This window comes from Syngnathoides biaculeatus, chromosome 20 (genome assembly GCF_019802595.1).
Source record: "Syngnathoides biaculeatus isolate LvHL_M chromosome 20, ASM1980259v1, whole genome shotgun sequence".
Lineage (NCBI taxonomy): Eukaryota > Metazoa > Chordata > Actinopteri > Syngnathiformes > Syngnathidae > Syngnathoides > Syngnathoides biaculeatus.
In genome coordinates, this window is record NC_084659.1 from 11,288,288 (window position 1) to 11,308,844 (window position 20,557).

General features: G+C 43.2%; 1 protein-coding gene across 3 annotated transcripts in view; it reads left to right on the forward strand.

The window, feature by feature from the left end:
• Positions 1–20,089, forward strand: part of kcnc2 (potassium voltage-gated channel, Shaw-related subfamily, member 2) — a 44,056-nt gene extending 23,967 nt beyond the window's left edge. The window contains exons 2-6 of one of the 3 annotated variants that reach the window (XM_061807389.1): positions 12,083–13,016; positions 14,191–14,361; positions 15,016–15,098; positions 16,463–16,557; positions 17,742–20,089. In XM_061807389.1, coding sequence (XP_061663373.1) covers positions 12,083–13,016; positions 14,191–14,361; positions 15,016–15,098; positions 16,463–16,525 — 1,251 coding nt within the window. In that variant the 3' untranslated portion in view covers positions 16,526–16,557; positions 17,742–20,089. Of the gene's footprint in view, positions 1–12,082; positions 13,017–14,190; positions 14,362–15,015; positions 15,457–16,462; positions 16,558–17,741 lie in introns of those variants that run through there. The other 2 variants (XM_061807388.1, XM_061807387.1) reach the window with 2 other exon arrangements.
• The last annotated feature ends 468 nt before the right edge of the window (positions 20,090–20,557 follow it).

A 20,557-nucleotide genomic window follows, 5' to 3' on the forward strand; every position in this document is an offset into this window, starting at 1 on the left:
CTGCTGTTGATAAATATCCGCTGGGAGTGGGGGGTGTGGTGGTGGTGTTGTTTTGGCGGGGGGTGTTCCAGCGGGTGCTCATGTTTGTAGGAACACATCAAATGCCTGCTTGGCGATGTGCGTGTGCATTGTCAACTGCTATGTGAATGATGAAAGCGCTTTAGCTTTCAAGAATGTTGGCCGATTTAAAAAAAACAAAAAAAAAACACAAATATATATATAGATATATATCTATATATATATATATATATAGATATATATATATATATATATTGCTTATGGCGATTTGCGAGCAAAAAATTTTAATGCGAGCACTGTACTCGACTTCTCTTGACAACACCCAGCAGTTAGGCATACGGTAAACAATTCTTCCAAAAATAGGCTTCAAGCAATTTAATGCCACTCCCAATTGAATATTCTAACACAAGCAGTGGAGCAACACATGTAAACAGACAATATAGCAATATTCACATGCATATATTCTTTATCCTCTGTGGAAAAACGACATGTTACTGTGGCTTACCGAGGTGCTTTGACTGGTATCAGGTACAGTGTATCAATATATATGCGTTATACTGCCCCCAAGTGGCCAAGGCGCACATACCAGATGGAGCAGCACGATGTCCATTGATTTGAAGCAAAAAAATTTACAATTTCTTATCTAACATATCAGTGTGTGTTTTTCTAAGGTTCAATATCAGTTATTTTTCCTGAAATATTTCTTTTTCATGAAAGATTATGAATGGGGAAAGATGAAGGCGTCGCTGTACAGTGCAGTTGAAGATTTATATTTATTTCCATTTACATTGTACAGTATTCCATGGGGGGAAATTGCAATCCTGTCCACAAAGGATTATGATATTTTTCCTCTTTTTTTTTTTTTTAATATTTAAATCTTAAAAAGGCTCAACTTTTGGCCGGCTGTACGTGGCCGCTCCTCCGCCCGTCTGCTTGATCATAACGGGAGCCGCCTCATGAATCATTCAAGGCATTTTTCTTCCAGAACACAGTCCGATCGGGCTTAATGACGCGGGCGATGAGAGCTTTTCCTTTTGATCTGTATTATTTAAAGAGGAATCATCGGACAATGGACGGTCAGAACGCTCGCGAGCCGCAATGAGCGGCAACTTTCATTATCGTCACTCGCCCTGTCTGCCTCTCCTCTTTCACCATGTCTGTAATCTGCTTTTGTCTTCCATTTTTCACGCCTCATTTTTTTTTTTTTTTGGAGCTCCCTCCTTTTTCGCTCGGTTGTCTCTTTGCTGCCGTCTCCTTCTTTCGGAGGCTTTTTTTTTTTTTTAATCTAATCATCTTTCAGACAGAAATGCAATTATTGCACTAATGGTCGGTTTGATTCAGGAGAAGGTTTTTGCCACACTGTCAGCGCACGTTTGCATACATAAATGTGACCGCTCTCTGGAGTTTTCATCCGAAAGTAGCCCGCTAAAATGGGAGAAACCCGTTTGTCTGCGTGGCACGTCAACTGAGTTATTGAATTATTGATTATGATAATGCACAGAATATCCGTCAAAATGGGGCCAAGATCCACCACGTCAAAGTTATAAAAGCTTGTGCGGTTTCTTGGGGGCAACAAGTATTTGATCCCCCAGCGAGAACATTTCAGTGCAGTGGTACCTTGACTTTTTTTGGTGATTAAATTTATTCAAAATTAAACATTGATTTTCAAAAAATTTAAACTAAATTAATTTTATATTAAACATCAGCCATCCATCCATTTTCTTTGCTGCTTATCCGCACAAGGGCTTGCTGGAGCCAGCTGTCAACTGGCAGGAGGCAGGGTACACTCTGTCTGAACTGGTCGCCAGCCAATCGCAGGGCACATAGAGTCAGACAACAGTCGCACTCACAATCACACCTAGGGGCAATTTAGAGTGTCCAATTAATGGTGCACGTTTTTGGGATGTGGGAGGAAACCGGAGAACCCCGAGAAAACCCACGCGGGCATGAGGAGAACATGCAAACTGGGATGCAAAGGGGATCGAACCCGGGTCCTCAGAACTGTGAGGCCAATGCTTCACCATGCCGCCGGAAACATTTTTATTATTATTATTATTATTATTATTATTATTCCCCCAGCACTACCACCTCGCGTGGCCCAACATAATGCATATGCCAGAAAGACCTGACAGTGTCAAAACATAATCCATTAGCCAGATTTATAATGCATCCAATAGAGCAAATTAGGTAAAGAGCAATACCCTGCTTCTTCATAGAATATTACCACGTTGGGACCAAATAGAATCAATTTTTTTTTCCAATCTGTACAAAATTTGTTTCAGAGATGGCAACTTCTGTCAGACTAATTTGTCAAGTACGTATGTGCCTTCCACGTGTGGCCTCAAAACACCCCAGCAGTTGAATAATTCATATTCTGGGCACACGAGTCGTAGAAGTATCTGAGTAAAGCTTTGAGTTTATGATTGAATATCACGCCTATTCATCCATCCATCCATTTTCTTTCCCACTTATCCTCACAAGGGTCGCGGGGAGCGCTGGAGCCTATCCCAGGTGTCAATGGGCAGGAAGCGGGGTACACTCTGAACCGGTTGCCAGCCAATCACAGGGCACATGGAGACAAACAGCCACACTCACAATCACACCTAGGGGCAATTTTAGAGTGTCCAATTAATGTTGTGTGTTTTGGGGATGTGGGAGGAAACCCACAAACTCCACACAGGCGGTGCCGGGATTGAACCCGGGACACCAGAACTGTGAGGCCAATGCTTTCCAGCTACTTCACCGTGCTGCCTGTACCTATTCAATAAGTTTAAATTAGTTGCTTAACTACTAACCATAGTCTTTTTTTTTTTAACAATAAAATTCATAAAATCAGCAGATGGCTCTAATACCGACCAATCGCGGAAGCCCACTGAAAACCAATGGTGGCAATACCGTGTTGCTGTGGTTTCACATGCTCATCCACACCCTGGACGTCTACGATAGGGTGTCAGCTTTTATTATGATGCAGTATTCAAACCTTGTGATTAAACGTCTGCGTTTAAACCAAAAAACGAAACTCGACGGCGAAGACCGCAGGCCCACGTCCGCTCGCGCGTTGCCGCTTTGTCAAAACACATCGGCATTCGGCGCAGCTCAGGGTCGATGGGTGGGGGGCATTGTCCGATCCGCTCCCGTCTTTTGTCACGCCGCTGACTCGTTCCTCATCGTCATAGCAACAGCAGACGTCCCTACCTCGTCTCCTCGGCGAGGATGTTGAATAACGCCGAGCCGCTGCCTCGCGCGCCGTCGGCGAACGATGCAAACAAAGTAAGAGATCCGCTTTTGTTCCTGCAGTTTTTTGTTTGTTTGTCGGGCCTGGTGAGTGCTCGTCGGCGGTTTACAGTTTTCAGAACGGACATGTTCGCCCAGCTCCATCGAATGAGTCCGTTTCAGCGGATGGGAGGCGGCGGGGGCTTAATTGACTGGAGTTTTATTTAGACACAAGTAGTGCTTTGCTGCAACCTGCAAGCACTTAAAAACCTTTTCAGTTCGTGGTAAGAATCACACAACAACAAACAAATTGCAACGCAACAGCAACTCGTTACAGTTTTGCTGAAATCTTTCAGGAGACCCGTTTTGTCCGATGCAAATGCTTTTGTTACCATGACGACGGAGGGCGACAAAGTGAGCGGCACCGTTCAGCGACTTCCCCCACGCCGATGACTTTTTACGGCGTCATTGGCGACCTCTGAAGACGATTTCTTGTTCTTTCGATCTCAGATGTGATCATCGTTTATACTGGGGCACACCGATTAATCGGCCAATCGATTTTTATTGGCCGATATTAGCATTTCTTTCCTTTTTTTTAACACAATACAAGATAAAATAAATATAACTGGAAAAAAATAGTCATCGAACCCTGTTTCTCATTATTTTTGGATCCTGCTCTCTTGGACTGTGTAATTCTGCGCCTCTTTAGTTAAAAATAAAACCGACCTGAACATTATGCCTTTGCCTGGGAGTCCTGCATTTTGGTCCACCTCTGCAACCGCTGCTGGGATGCGACAATACTAAAGGACGGGTGTGGAAAAATGGCAGTTTGTGATTGAAGGAAGGTACGAGTTTTGTGTCAGATGTAGTGTGTATGTGTGTGTGTGTGTGTATTTGCATCCTTGAGCGTGGACACACATTAAGGGCGATGTATCGTGCTTGTGCTCGCCTTGTTTCACTTTCATTTCCACTCTAATTGCACGTTTGCTTTCCTTCCCCTTTGTTTTTTGCCCCCCTTCTTCTTCTTCTCCTTTTTAAATGACGATAATATATTCATGTATTCAGGAAATCTCGTGAGGGCTGAGAAAATGCCTGCCAACCAGGCTTTTAATCACGACAGAGGAAGACGTCCGCAGACGAGCCTTTTGCTCCTCGCAAACGTAAATAGCACGCACGTCGTGATTTTGAACATTTCGACTTCTGTTACTTGTCGTGTGGTTAAAACAGAAACTAGTGTATGATTTTTTTTTTTTTTGTACCTGCTGATATTGTGCTTTGATAGATTCCTTAATGAGGATTTATTGACTTTAACGTTGAATAAATTTGGTCATCGAAATGATCAGTTTATCTGGCTTTGCTATTTATAGGTACAGTGAAGAAAACAAGTATTTGAACACCCTGCTGTATTGCAAGTTCTCCCACTTAGAAGTCATGGAGGAGTCTGAAATTTTCATCGTAGGTGCCTGTCCACTGAAAAGAAAAATCCAGAAATCACAATGTATGATTTTTGAACGGTTTATTTGTGTGGTACAGCTGCAAATAAGTATTTGAACACCTGAGAAAACCGATGTTAATATTTGGTACAGCTTTTGTTTGCAATTAAAGAGGTCAAACGTTTCCTGTAGTTGTTCACCAAGTTTGCACACACTGCAGGAGGGATTTTGGCCCACTCCTCCACACAGGTCTTCTCTCGAACAGATAAGGTTTTGGATTGTCGCTGAGAAACACGTAGTTTCAGCTCCCTCCAAACATTTTCCATCGGGTTTAGGTCTGGAGACTGGCTAGGCCACGCCAGAACCTTGATATGCCACTCCTTGGTTTTCCTGGCTGTGTGCTTCGGGTCATTGTCAGGTTGAGAGATCCAGCCACGACCCATCTTCAATCCTCTGACTGAGGGAAAGAGGTTGTTCCCCAAAATCTCACAATACATGGCCGCGGTCATAATCTCCGTAATACAGTGCAGTCGTCCTGTCCCATGTGCAGAAAAACACCCCCCAAAGCATGATGCTACCAACCCCATGCTTCACAGTTGGGATGGTGTTCTTGGGATGGAGCTCATCATTCGTCTTCCTCCAAACACGGTTAGTGGAATGATGACCAAAAAGTTCCATTTCGGTCTCATCTGACCACAAAACCTTCTCCCATGACTCCTCTGTATCATCCAAATGGTCACTGGAAAACTTAAGACTGGCCTTATTTGCAGCTGTATCACACAAATAAATTGTTAAAAAATCATACATTGTGATTTCTGGATTTTTCTTTTCAGATTATCCCTCTCACAGTGGACATGCACAGACAATGAAAATTTCAGACCCCTCCATGATTTCTAAGTGGGAGAACTTGCAATATAGCAGGGTGTTCAAATACTTATTTTTTTCACTGTATATGTGAGTATTATTTTCAGTCCCAGCAGACTTTCCTTGAGATGGAACTGGATGTCGGATTTATAGTAAGCGATACACTCAGCTACCATCGATGTAGTGTACCTGTCTCTAATTGAGCGTCATATTATTGTTTTTTTTTCATTTCCACACGCATTTTTCTCTGATCCTGTTGTCAAACGTGACGCCACCGCCTCCAAGCACTTCACGCCGCGCCGGCTCAGACGCGCCGCCGGCTATTAAAATATCAAGACGGCTCAGTCTAATGAGGCCGCCCGTCTGCCATCCCCCGTCCGTGTTTTTCTGATCCCTTCCTCTGTTTCAGATTATCCCGTCATACTTTTCAGATGCGCGCCGGCCTTGAAATGTGATTAATGTCAAGTTTGGCCTGCCAGGATCCGCCAGCTCGGATTGAAATGCGCACAAACAGAATCAAAGGGTTGTGTCATTGATTGAAAATCCGGCCCATCAGTGCCCTCTTGGGGAAATGTGCAGGCTTTTGCAACTTTTTGACAGGATTAAAAGGTTGTTTGGGGAAAGGTTGGATATTATTTTTTTTTTTTGTCGCAATAGACTAGTGCAAAATCAGGTCTCGTGGAACACACGGGGAAAGGGGAGCGCTCCGTTTTTTTGACACACAAAATCTGCAAGACTTTTATGATGTCGACACCTCTTCATGATGTCCGTTTTTTTTACAGAAATATTGCTAAACTATAGACAAACAGGCTCATAGGATATAAACTTCTGCTTGGGTTGTCATGAATTAATGGGACGCGTCAACTATAAGCAAGCTGTTGAAATATGGATGGCGACATGAACAGATGAAAGGGCGCCAGTGAGATTGGTTATATTTAGTATCACAGCCCCCCCCCCACACCCCCACCACTCCAGAACTTTCAAGACAACATTTTAAACTCACTAATGTAGCATTTGTTTCCATTTGTGTAATGTTGCGATGTTGTTCTCCGGATGAATTTGTTCAGTGACCGGAGGTTTGCGTGCACTCGTCATGGGCAGGACCATCAAATATTTTATGAAAGTTTTAGCTTTATGCTACGAGGCGATGGAAAAAAACAAAACATAAACGACTTAGCAAAACTAGCAGGGATTTTGTGTTTTTTTTTTTTTTTATATTTGAACAAAAACGGTGTATATTCTTTATCCTCACCCAAAAAAAGCTTGCTGCAGCTCACTGAGCAGGTGAGACCATCTTCTTCTCGTATGGACGTGCTGTACTGATATACCGCCCCCTGGTGGCCACTGAGCAGCGGAATGTCTTTGAAGCATGAAATAATTGATGCACGGTTGCACAGCTGGTAAAGCCTCACAGTTCTGAGGACCCGGGTTCGATCCCAGCCCCGTCTGTGTGGAGTTTGCATGATCTCCCCATGCCTGCGTGGGTTTTACTCTGGGCACTCCGGTTACCTCTCACATCCCAAAAACATGCAACATTAATTGGACACTCTAAATTGCCCATAGGTGTGCAGCTGTTTATCTCCATGTGCCCTGTGAATGGCTGGCGACCAGTTCAGGGTGTACCCCGCCTCTTGCCCGTTGACAACTGGGATAGGCTCCAGCACTCCCACCACACTAGTGAGGATAGGCGGCAAATATAGTGGATGGATAGATGGATAATTGGTGCACAAACTATTTAAATTCATTATTTTCCATTCTAATATATTATTAATATAATATATTGAGTTTTCCTGAAGTACAATAGTACAGTGTTTTTTTTCATAATAAAATGATCCCCCAGCCCCAATTTTTTTTCTGCTGGGACTTAAAAAAAAAAAATAATTCAAATAAAAATAGACATTTTTGATGGGCTATGTTTTTTGTCGTCATTTTTTTTTTTCGTTTTAGCTGTGCAAAAAAACAAAAAACAAAACATTGGCTGCCAGAAGCAATACGGGTTTAGCGACGTTCCCCCGGTGAGCCGTCATGTCACAGCGTGGCTGCATAATGTGGAAAAGGAGGGGTGTGAGGAGGAGTGGGTGGGGTTGGGGGGGGGTAATAATGGCAGACAACAAGGGGAACAGAAAATCCTTCTGTCATGTGGAAATGCTGCTGGGTTTCTTTTTTGACTCTTCGTGTTTTTATGTGTCACTTTATGTGTCACTTGCCTATTGATATCGGTTCTTTTGTCATGAATGGACAAATGGACTCCCGTTAGAATGAACAAGTGCGATATGGAAGCTTGCACCCCGTTCATCCTCCACGACTGCGTTGTCCAATTCACCATCTTGAGCGATTAATAATAATAATAATAATAATACCAAAAAAAAATGGAGATAAAAGTGGCGTTACCATGGCGGCAGCTGATCAAGGGAAGACGTGCAGCACCGTGTTTGATGAAAGGGAAAATTTCCTACTTTGGATATTCTGGGAGCTTTTCTCTCCCGGGCTTTATTTTCAGCCTGCTTTCGTTTCAATGCAACGTCGCATTAGCCAGGCTGGTCTCTATAGAACCAGGCTGAGATGGAAGTCAAATGACTTGCCGCTTCAATTACGCAACAATGGGCTTTAATGAGCCATTCAGCTAAATGCACAGCATAATATTGATTTAACTGGTGTTTAATTTTAGAACGAGAAAAAAATATCTGACATCACGCCTGTTTCCCAGAGTGAACTTTTTCCCGATATCGCGGAAGCTCATCAAAGCAGATTGCATTTTCAATTATTTCATTGCCAAACGTATAAAAAGTATCATGTAAAATAAATTCACAACATATTAAATAAATAAATAAATATACCGTCATTTCTGGCCTATGAGCCGCAACTTTTTTCACATGCTTTCAACCCTGACGCTTGTGCCGTAATGCAGCTAATTTGTGCATTTTATTTTTCTAACGGCAGCAAGGGGGCACTCGAGCGGAAAATGTAAGAGTGAGATCGGTGGAATATATGTGCCGAGGAAGTGGCTTTTAACTGTCCGGCCCTGTTAGCGCTGCGCTAGCGTGTTACTGCCGCGTCTCAGTGATTTTTACCAGTATGTTTTTTTTAACCGGCACTGTTAGCCTGGCGGCACTAGCGTTAGCATTAGCACGGCGGCGTTAGCGTTAAACTCTCTGTGTACCGTCTTTCTTTGGAATTATATAAAAGTGTTTCAATGTCGGTTTTAATGCGGGCACTTGTGGCTTTTGCACGGCTGTAGCCTATGTATGTACCAAATGGTATTTCCTGTACAAATGTATTGGGTGAGGCTTTTAACCAGGTGCGCTCTACAGGCCGGGAATTATGGTAATAAATGGTAATAAATTTGTAATAAATAAATACACTACTCTCGAGTTCTGACATTTGGAATGAAATGGAAAAACAAAATGTTAATTGGTTCTCCAACTGAAGATTGTTCGATTGCAAGGGAAATATTGGAGTATTTGTGTCGCTCAAAGTGGTTTTAATTACAAAATTTTTTTTCAAGATCTTAAAATGTTTAATTAGAACACGATTCCTTAATTTTGATTTTTATCAGCCAATTCTATTCCACCATGAGCGTACACCTCGTGGTCTTGACTGAATACATTGATCCAAAATCTGGTCCCCACCACTCTCTTTTGTCTTTCTCCGCTAAGTCCGACATCAATAGTGGCAATATCTTTATTTACGGTGCGTTATTTTTCGTCTTTCTCCAGCTTTAATCTGCTGAATACATGTTTAGCACTCAATGTGACTTCCAGCGAGTGCAGCGTTTAAGAGCGCCGCGAATAAACAAAAGGACACGTCAGTCACGTCCCCCGCCGTCTGCGTCTGAAAGGGTCAAATAAATGAAAGCCGTTTTGATTTCGGTGTCACTTTTGGGGGAGACAATACTTCATATAATGAAGTGCTTTGTTGTGTCTCGCGTCCTTGTGCCTTTTACGATGATTTAGTGACGGACCAAAATTTCGCCGGGGATTACAATTTTGGCATTGGAACGTTGACTTTATTCACTGCGGTATGCCAACCTCTGACAAAACATATTTTCCTGACAATGTTTATAGCCGTAAAACCTTCTCTTGACGGATGAAAATGAGTGATTACGCTATTATCATTCTATTGCTAAAAAATATATATATTAAAAAAAAAATCATGCCCATTTGTAAGTGTGTGGTTACGCTAGCAACCGATCAGGCGCTGTATTGATTGAGGTTGCTAACGCAATCAGACAATTGAAGCACATTTACAACAACAACAAAAAACAATAATCGGTCAACAGTGTCTGTTTGATGAAGGGGGAAAAAAAAAAAAACATTCACCACGCGATCTCACATCTGATGTAATATTTAAGGCCGGTTTACAGTCAGGCATATGAGGCAAATCTTGTCCGCAACCTCTGAATTAGTCATTGGCTTTTTGTGTTTGGGCATAAGAATGCAATCATCGCCTCGAAAATCTACACAAAGTTGCTCTTTCGCTCGCACTGGAAGACTCCACTTGACTCTCTTTGTAAGAATATTTGGGAGGCTAAAAGTTAAACGGTATTTACCGTGCATGAGCGCTCGCTTGGTACTTGTCGAGCTCGTGACGACGTATAGTGTACAGGACGGATGTCAAACTCAAGACCCGGGGGCCGGATCCGACCCGTCACATGATTTTATGTGGCCCGCGAAGCCAAATCTAAAGTTTACATTTCCATGATTTTTGTGAAAATCTGTACCAAAACTTCCATTCATCCATTATCTACCGGTTTTCCGTGTCGGGTCGCGGGGGAAGTAGCTTCAGCAGGGATACACAGACTTCCCTTTCCCCAGCCACTTCTTCCAGTTGTTCCGGAGGGATCCCGAGGAGTTACCGAGCCAGCCGAGAGACATAGTCTCTTCAGCGTGTCCTGGGTCGTCCTCGGGGTTCTCTTTCCGGTGGGACGTGCCCGGAACACCTCACCAGGGAGGCGTCCGGGAGGCATCCGAATCAGATGCCCCAGCCACCTCATCTGTGCACTCATACCAACATTTCAAATTATCATACATCATAAATGATCAAATTGGGAAATTACAAGCATTTTTGTGTTGCCAAACATGAATAGTTGAAAAACACGTTACCGTTGATTTCTGATTCAGATTCTGGTTCATAAATTCATTATGTAAACATGATGAAACGATTAAACATTTTTATTGTGTCACAGTGAAAACGGCCCTCTGAGGGAAAATCGAACTATAACGTGGCCCGCGAGAAAAATGAGTTTGACACCCCTGGTGTAGAGTAATTCAAGTAACTGTCGGAATATCTCATGACAGTTGGTGTGGAGTCCACGATGTTGCATTGTTCACGTCGTATTGCATACATTTTACGCCAACTGGGTGGGACCAAGCCATGCGGCATTCGTATAACTTCCCCACTTCGGAGAGACCGAGCAGAACAGAAAAAAAAAATGCACGCGCAACCACACATACTTATTTATTAGGGACATAAAAAATGCAAAGCGCTACTCTAGCATGTGATTGGAATAGGGCACATACTTCTTGACATCCCCATTTCAAGGCTGCACTCTCGCTCTGCATGTGAAGCAAGTCCTCTACTTGCACAAATTACTCTTGGAAAGCAGCTCAAAGCGGTATAGGAGGCCACATTTCCGAGCAATGTCAACTTTGCTTTTGTTTGCATTTCACGTCGTTGAGTTCGTACGGTGACAACTCCCACAGACACAATCCGATGATGGCCGCGCGGAGAACCGGATTTCAATTTTATCGAGTAATGTTCCAGTGAACATTATTTCGATCATCACCTTAAATGTGGATATTGTATCCATCCATCCATTTTCCAAACCACTTATCCTCACAATGGTCACGGGAGAGCCTGAGTCTATCCCAGCTAGCTTCGGGCGAAAGGAACTGGTCGCCGGTCAGTTATCGACACTATCACTGAGCGGGAATCAATCCCATGCAGACCCGCACCAAAGTCAGGCATGTGAACCACTACACCGTCAGTCACTCTTTGGATATTGTATGATTTTGCTTTATTTTTTTAAATCACCGCAATGTGTTCAACATAAAAGAGGCAAGAAGGGGTAGGTGTCTACCCACCGCGGCCAATCCGGCGCATCGACTGCAGCTTCATGCTAATGTCACCGCTCTACTCCACTGCCAGCCTAAGGAAACGAAGTGAACTTATCATTTCTCGCTGGTTCCGACACTGTACGTTTGCCGGGTCGCCTGATCCGCTTTATTCCGAACTGCCTACCGGGCCGACATAAATGAGATTCAATCTGACGGCATGCGTGTATTCCCGTGTCTCGTGTCAACACGGGGCACGGGGAGAAGAAGTGTGTGCTTATCTGTTTCACTTGCTAATAGATTGCTTCTCTCTCTGGAGGCAATTTAAATTGAAGCAAGTTAATTAAACTTGTCTGTGTTTACGCTCTCGCTCAAGAGTAAATGATTTATCTCGATTTTTTTTTTTTTTTGCAGGGAGGCTCAGCCAGTAAATAGGTCCAAATAAACTGAAACGTCAGGGTAAACTTTAGTAAATTGTGTGTTTCTCTTCTCCCCCTGCAGTTTATCGCCTTCGCGTCTCTGTTCTTCATCCTGGTTTCCATCACGACCTTCTGTTTGGAGACCCACGAGGCGTTCCACACCATCATCAACAAGACGGAGGTGATGCGGAACGGCAGCTTGCCCGATCTGGGGCCGCAGTATGAAATAGAAACCGACCCGGCTCTCACGTACGTGGAAGGTGTTTGTGTCTTTTGGTTCACCATTGAGTTCCTGGTCCGGGTGACTTTCTGCCCGGTCAAGTTGGAATTTGTTAAGAGTCTCCTCAACATTATCGACTTTGTGGCCATCCTTCCTTTCTACTTGGAAGTAGGTCTGAGCGGCCTTTCTTCACAAGCTGCCAAGGATGTGTTGGGATTCCTCAGGGTGGTGCGTTTTGTCCGTATCCTGCGTATCTTCAAGCTCACCCGCCACTTTGTGGGGCTCCGAGTGTTGGGCCACACGCTCCGGGCCAGCACCAATGAATTCCTGCTGCTAATCATCTTCCTGGCGCTGGGAGTGTTAATATTCGCCACCATGATCTATTATGCCGAGCGCATCGGCGCGAAGCCCAACGATCCCACGGCGAGCCTCCACACCAAGTTCAAGAACATCCCCATCGGCTTCTGGTGGGCCGTGGTGACCATGACCACTCTGGGATACGGCGACATGTATCCAAAGACGTGGTCCGGCATGGTCGTGGGCGCGCTCTGCGCTTTGGCCGGAGTGCTCACCATAGCCATGCCCGTGCCCGTGATCGTCAATAACTTTGGGATGTACTACTCCCTGGCCATGGCCAAGCAGAAGCTCCCCAAGAAGCGGAAGAAGCATATTCCTCAGGCGGTGCAGGGAGGGTCCCCGACCTACTATAAAGCCGATCTCAACACCACCTGCAACAGCACGCAAGGCGACCTGTGCCACGTCAAAGCCGGCAGGGTGCTCGAACGCAACCGCTCGGGTAAGGAAACCGATCGGAAACCACATCTCAAGGGTTATCGACGTGATGATACACGGACTCGTGCGTTTTTATCCCAGGCTCGTACTGTCTTTCTTCAATGTGTACAATTTAGGTTTTTGTGTAAAGTACGGCGTAGAAAGGTTTTAGTCATTTCAAATATGATTTAATCCTTTTTCTATACTTGTGATTTACCAAATTGCTTTGTATTTTCCTTAACAGAGATGTTATCGTGTTGTTTTCTCAGTGCTCTCTGTAATCTCCCTGATGGATGACAGTGAGGCAATTTCAATTTTTATTGGTTTAGTCAAGCCTTTCTACGCTGATTTATTCAAAGAAATCAAAACTGTAAAGAGTCTTATCCCTCAAAACCAGAAGTGTTGCGCGATAACTTGTGACCTCACAGAGTACCCGGGCTGATTTGGCCCCACAGAGTATCTAACCCTGCCAGAAAGGACAAGTTAGGCCACCTTTTCACGGTAACTGCATTCCTTGTCGTTTCTCTTGTGGTAACGTGATACAAACAGGCCCCTTGGTTCTCCAGTTCCTCAGTTTCACAGCAATTTGATCGGCTATTGTTCCTTTCCACCTCACAATCACGGAATCCAACAAAACAGTTTTCGATTCGACATTGTCCAACCCGACTGCGTCTTTTTTGACCACAACACAATTCAGAGCGTAGGATAATCCGTCTGGATAATCTTTCGAGACATCAGGTAGTCAGGCCTTTGCTGTCTTCGGTCGGAATGAGAGAGTTGAGATCAAAATGGGCAAGATTCTCTTTGTGTGTTTGTCACAAGATACCTGCTTTCCTCCAATTTTATAACTCGGCTAGTGATTTCATTTAGATGAAAATGTGTTTTGAACTTTGCTTATCAGCTGTCCCGACATTTCTTCAGTCTCTTCTTTTTCCTTCATTACGTCGTCCAACCTCCTTTTCATTCTGCATGGAATCTGGTGTAGTCTCCTGTGTGAAATCCTCAGAAGACACTTGAGAAAATAGATCTTAAGAATCAGTCTCATCAAACTAAATTTATTGGGTGGTGAAGTAGAGTCATCGTTGTCGGACAGTATTGTCACGTGAGCTGCATTCGGACCGGAAGAACAATACGAACAATAACTCTGGCAAACGTTGCAGTTTTCGAATGAAACGTTATCACGTCATCACCACTCACAGTTCTGTCGGCGGACTGTAGTGGGGCCAGCGACCTGACCATGTCTCCAGAGGAGAGGGTCCCCATGCGAAGGTCCAGCACCCGGGAGCAGGACCGCCGCAGCGGGGGGACCTGTTTTCTACTTGCCGCTAGCGATTACAACTGCCCCGCAGATGGAGGCATAAGAAAGACGGGTATGTATACTGCTGACTTCTTTGAAACTCTGCTTCCTGTCCCAGTCTGGTTTTGCGGTCGGGAAGGGAGCGCACTTTTTACTCGGCAAAGAGAGCAATTAGTTCCGGAGAAAGTCCAATCATTACAACTAGATTGTACTCCACGGGGCATTTGATTGAACACGGTACCCCTCTTTCTCACCGTACACAGCAAGTAATTGCACTGACTTTTGTCAACGCAATCTAAAACTGCTCAAAAAACCATCGGTCGGAATTATGGATATGAATATTTAATGCCGCTATTAGGTTGATTTGAGGAAACGTTGCCGTAAGGATAGTTCTTAAACTTGTTCGATATTCATTGGTGGATATTGATGCTCCACGGAGAGGGGTTCATTTCACGATGTAATTGTATGAAGACGTCATGTCCAAGTATTGGACGCCTTGAATCACAAGAAAGAGTAAAAGCTCGATTTTGCCCTGCTTAAGAAATAATTTGCGCATGCACTCAGCATACGTTCGCAATGTGTTAGTTGCTGTGTTTCACTCCTGTCTCCTGTCTTGCCATGGTTCACTCGGCCTGGACTCGGATGCCTGCCTGCCTGCCTGTGTGTGTTCATGCCCCCCCTACCACCGCCGCCACCCCCCCACCTCTCTGTCACGGCCCATCCGAAGGCTACGAGAAATCTCAGAGCTTAAGCAACATAGCGGGCATGACCGCTAACGCCCTGAGGTTGTCCCCCGTCACCTCGCCCTACGGATCGCCCTGCCCTCTACGGCGCTCCCGTTCCCCTATTCCCTCCATCCTGTGAGACGTCCAGCGCCGCCGGCCTTTATTTTCATTTTTTGGCATTACCCGCTCCATACCCTACGATCACACAAAGTGAACGTTTGTGCTAGATATCGTGGCTAGTCTTGAACACCTGTAGCAAAGACTGACGCCTGCCCGAGTGCGCTTGGCTGTCGTCCTTATCAGCTCTCCTATGTCACTTGAAGTTTCCTTTTTCTTGATTTGATATTGTCATATTGCAATAACAAAAAAAAAACCTGAGTGGTGGCTTTCAAAGTAGCAGCCATGTCATTTAATAATAAAGGACGTGTTTATAATCAGGGTTATTAGCTGTTGCTTTATTTGATACCTACAGACAAAAGATGCGCTTCCATCAAAAAGCAGAAAGACGGACGGCTGTTTGTTCATTTTATCCTCATTTAATTGTATTTTCTTTGAGATTTGTCATTCAGACAAGCGCGCACATCTGTCCCCGTTCACCTGCTCATGTTTTTGCATGGACTTCACTCTGTAAGCCATCGTTGTCTGCCAGCCATCGTTGCCAGGGGAGACCGCACCAGTCACACTGTGAGAAATACATATATATGCGGCCATGTGAAAAAAGGAAGTACTTGCCCACCCGCTTTTAGTCCGGCGTTATGCGTCAGGACCTGGATAGCAATTTCGACCGCACTGTTTGGCTTTAACCTGCAGAGGCGCTGTTGAGTCAACTTTTACAAATGAGGTCCAAAGAAGAAGGACATGATATGAACTATGACAAGTTAAGCTACATCCACGATTATGTGCGTTATGCTCAAGAAACAAAACAGAAGTTTACAAAATTAGCATTTTCAAATGTCATTCAAATATTCATCAAATAGCATTTTATTGCGCGACTAGCACTTGTAATACCACGACTTTATCTTTGCACAACTTTCTGATTTTTATTTCTCACTAATTTTGTTTTTACAACTTAAAAACTTTGCTCCTAATATCACAACTTTTTTTTGTCTTATATTAGTACAAATTGATCCTTATTCCGTATCATAAAAAATTCATTTTGGGAATATACTGCCTTTTTTATCATTTAGAATTTTTATGACTTTTCATAACATCGCAAGTTGATATCAATTTTTTTTTTATATCGGTAGTGTTTTTTTTAATTTACCCTTTTAACTTTCAGATTTTTACTTCATAATTAAAAAAAAGAAGTTGACCCATGTGGCGCGAACACTGAAGAAAATAATAATAATCATAATTCGCTTGCGTGAAAGAGGGTGCGCTTTCATTTCCACATGACTGCACATATGTGCACGTATAAGTTGTATGTATGTTTCTGGTTGTTGACCCGTAGATAACTGCAAAGAGATGGTGTTTACCGGTTTCACCCAAGCAGAGAGCGGCGTTCTCGCTTAAAGGCTTTGGCGACGCGGCGCCTTGGCACAAAGGTAACCCCCCCCTCTGCATGGGTCTGCGGGTTCGGCGCAGGAAATCCCCTCAGCCGTGGCGCTCCCGGCGGTCTCCGTTCCGCTCGGGTGCGCTCGTAGATGGAGGTCCATCAATAATCTACGAGACGGCAAAACTCTGTGTGAATTGTCAGAAAATCATGTTAATGTCGCTTCAAATATGGGGGATTGGGGGTCGCTGGTGATCCTGCGCTAGTATGCACTCTTATTTTTCATTTTTTATTTTTTTATATACAATACACACGATGAGGAACACACTAGACATCTTGTAATATTGTGTTGTTTTGTTTTCTTGATCACAAATTAACCCATATCTGGCTTTGTGATTATATTCTCAGAAAAGCACTATTTTCCCCTGTTATTTCTCCTTTTAAAAATATGACTTTAAATAATGTATGATTTTATAATTTTATTAGACTTTTTTTATATTTTTTTTCTCCTTTTAGCTCTCCAACTTTTTTTCTTGGAATAAAACAAAGTAATGAAAAATTTCTTTAAAAAGAGTTACCATCTTGAAATATTAGTTTACTCAATATAGTACGACTTAATTTTCATGAATTTGGGATTTAAATGAATAAAATTAGGATTTTATTTGTTATATGTTTTTCTCCTCGTCGTGTTCTGATTTTTATCCTTTTTGGCATTTGTACTTTTTTGTAGGTATAACCCTAAATTTAAAAGAGAACGTGATTATTTTTGTTTCTTTTTTTCTTCACACCCTAGTTTAATAAATACATTCCACATAAATTGCTCTAACAGGTGTGTGACCGCACACGTGGACCTCACCCTTTCCTCCATTACATCCGTACCAGTAGCAAAGGGTTGCTTAGCAACTAGCCTGGCGACGATGCATTTTGCGCATAGCACCCCCCCACCAAAAAAAATCAAATTAAAAAAAAAAAAAAAGTGCTCTTAAAAACATTCCTCCTTGTCTGTTGACTAAATTATTGATCACTTCCATCGAAAACACGACAATAGTAGAACGCCGTGTTGTTCCATTCTTTGTGCATGTATTTGGAACAAATAGAACGTGCATGGCAAGAAGTTTGAGGGAGACAGGAAGGGAAGGATTTGATATACGTAGTTCATTGCATTCAGTAACACCCCCCCCCACCCCCCACCCTTCCCGGGATGAGACTATATAACAATATGAGGACCTGTTGCAGCGGGAAGACCCCATTTGGAGGCCTCCCAGCCGCTCCTACAGGACAAAAAAGGAAGGAGCCGACGCAAAAAGCGCTAAGGAGGCGGCTGCCCGGCCTGCGGCCGGACCGACTTCACCGATAGCCCGGGAGGACCCGCCAGAAGCATTTAATCCTGAGCAAAAAGAGCCAAAGCCAACGGGACACGTGGCGGAACGGACTTGTGTAAATAAGTCGCCGACAGCGGCACCCTCGGCGCCGTCGGTTGCTAAGTTGCACCGTCAAACACTCAAATCGCGCCATGGTATCCCTCCCCACCCTCACCCCCTTGCAATAAGTGTATTAAGTCGAGGCACTTTGTGTTCCAAAATGGAGTGTATTCATATTATGAACATCCAGTACAGTATATAGAGTATAGAGAGGCAAAAGTGTTGAATCAATGTGACATCTGCTTCCGTTCCTCTTGCTAAATGGTCAGTATCGGCTCAAAATGCTCTGCTGTGTGTGTTCCTGTATACGCGCACCCTGTCGAGAAACATTTTTCAAAACGTCCAGTGGGCCGACTTTGGACGGCGTCACTTTATGGCGGGGGCCGGACCGATTCGTTGGCCCGCCGGTGGCCATTTTGAAATCGACAAAAAAAAAAAAAATCGACTGATTATTTTGTTGTTTTTATTATTATTTTTTTTGTCGTTTTAAAAAAACATGTACACATTAAAAATATAAGATTAAGAAAATGGCGTTCAAATGATCAGTCAATGATTTTTGCTGATTTTTCTCTGTTGTAAAGTAAAAAAAAATATATTTATTGTCTAGAGAAATTTTTTTTTTTCCATTTGGCCGATTAATCGGTTATCAGAATTTGTATCGGTCGGGCCTTACTTTCTAGTTTAGCACAGAAATGGGTGAGAAAGGGACCAAACCTTTGCCCCCCGCCCCCATATGTAATGACCGTCATAGAAGTCTCCTCCCACTGTGCGTCGAATATGCAACGAGCCTGCGTTCGTGCTGCAAATCTTCACGTGAAACCAAACGATTACGACCCGACAACTCATTGTGACTCAATGGTGGCGAGATCAACCTTATCTTCCAAATATTTCCAATCCTGTACCCCCCCCCCCTTTTTTTTTTTTGTCCGGGTCTGGAGAAAATGTGTAGCAAAAGTTTACCAAGTAAAAAAAAAAAAAAAAAGTGGGACTTTACTACAAAGGCTACTTTTGCGCAGTAGCGAGTCCACAAATGATCGGATCTGCTTGATGGAAAAGGTTGCATTAGGGCCACACTTCAAAGAAAATGATAAATTTACAAGAATCGTGTTTCACAATAACGATGCGAATACTTAAAATTCAGAATGGTACACAAATAGCAATGTAACGGCACAAAAGTCATGACGGTTAAAGAAAAATTATTTTACGTTAAGATTATTCCCTTTACTCCACTCCTAAAACATTATTCTTGTATGATTGTGACTTTTCTAACATTAAGAAAATATTAGAGTATGATTTTTATCTCCTAAAATGTGGATTTGTTCTTGTGAGTGTGGCCCTAATGCCCTTTAGTAGATTTGCAATACAGGGAGTCCTCGTGTTAAGACGGTCTCGACCTAAGACGATTCGACTTTACAACGCCCGTCCCCCGTCCGCCATTTTGTCGGGCTAACGCTAGCAATAGCTAAGCGCAGCCTCCCCTTCTTCTTCTTCATCAACCTCTCAGCAGTAATGCTAAATACATCATCTATTTGTTTTTTTTACACAAGTATTTTGATGTAAATTGTGACTTTAACGGTGGAATTCGACTTTCGAGTGAAGGAACGGACCTCAGTCGTAGACCGAGGACTCCCTGTCATGGGAGAGACGGAACGCGCCAATCCACACTGTGATTTCAGTCCAAAACAGGGGGGCTGATGGGGAAAAAAAGATTGACGACGAGGACTAGTCATGTGGCATTTGTTGACGCGTCGCCCTTCCACCCACAATCTTCCTTGTGTAGTACACACGCTGCTTTACTCTTGAATTTGACAGAAGGGTACTGTTCTTTGTGTATTTTTAAAGATGTTGTAACTTGGAAAGGGTGAAAAAAAAAAGTTGTTTATTTTTCTGAATCCCAATCTCGTATTTTGTGTCTTACTGTTCATGGTAGTCCGATGCCGTACTTCTCCATCGTGTCTTCAAACGTGTCGAGCTTTTTCGATCCGAGTTCACGTTTTGTATGTTTTATCGTGGGGGGGGGGGGGGGGAAATAATGATAATTTGAAGTCTGTATATGTGGAGCCTTTGTTGGAATTCTGAAGTGCATGCTTACAAAAAAAGAAGATAAAAAAAGAGAACCGTTATGTCAAAGGATTAAAAAAAAATAATGACACTGTATATCATGTTGAGAATAATGTGTATAAAGGCGAATATTATGTGAAAGATTCACATAAAATATCTTTTAACAAATGCTTCCTTTTTTTATTTTGTATATAAATGTGATATTTGGGGTTTCACGAATTGAAATGTGACACTTCATTGACAGCGTCGACGATGTGAAAGATTATTTTTTTTTAAGTGCGAGTGATTCGCTGGCTCCCTCTAGTGGTAGCCGAAAGAATCAACCCCAAGTGTAGTTCAGTTTTCTTTCACTTTTTTATACAGTATATTAGCATCTAATCTTAAATAACTGCTCATTTATAAACTTGGTTTTGGATTTGATTTTATTCGCTAAATTTTAACTGAACCACTGTTAAGCATAAATATTAAATTGTAGTCATTTTTCCCCAACAGTCTATTCCTTTTATTTCATACTGTTTTGGTCCAATCAGATTTCAGGCTCTTATGTGTTGCCATGACGAGCGTCTTCAG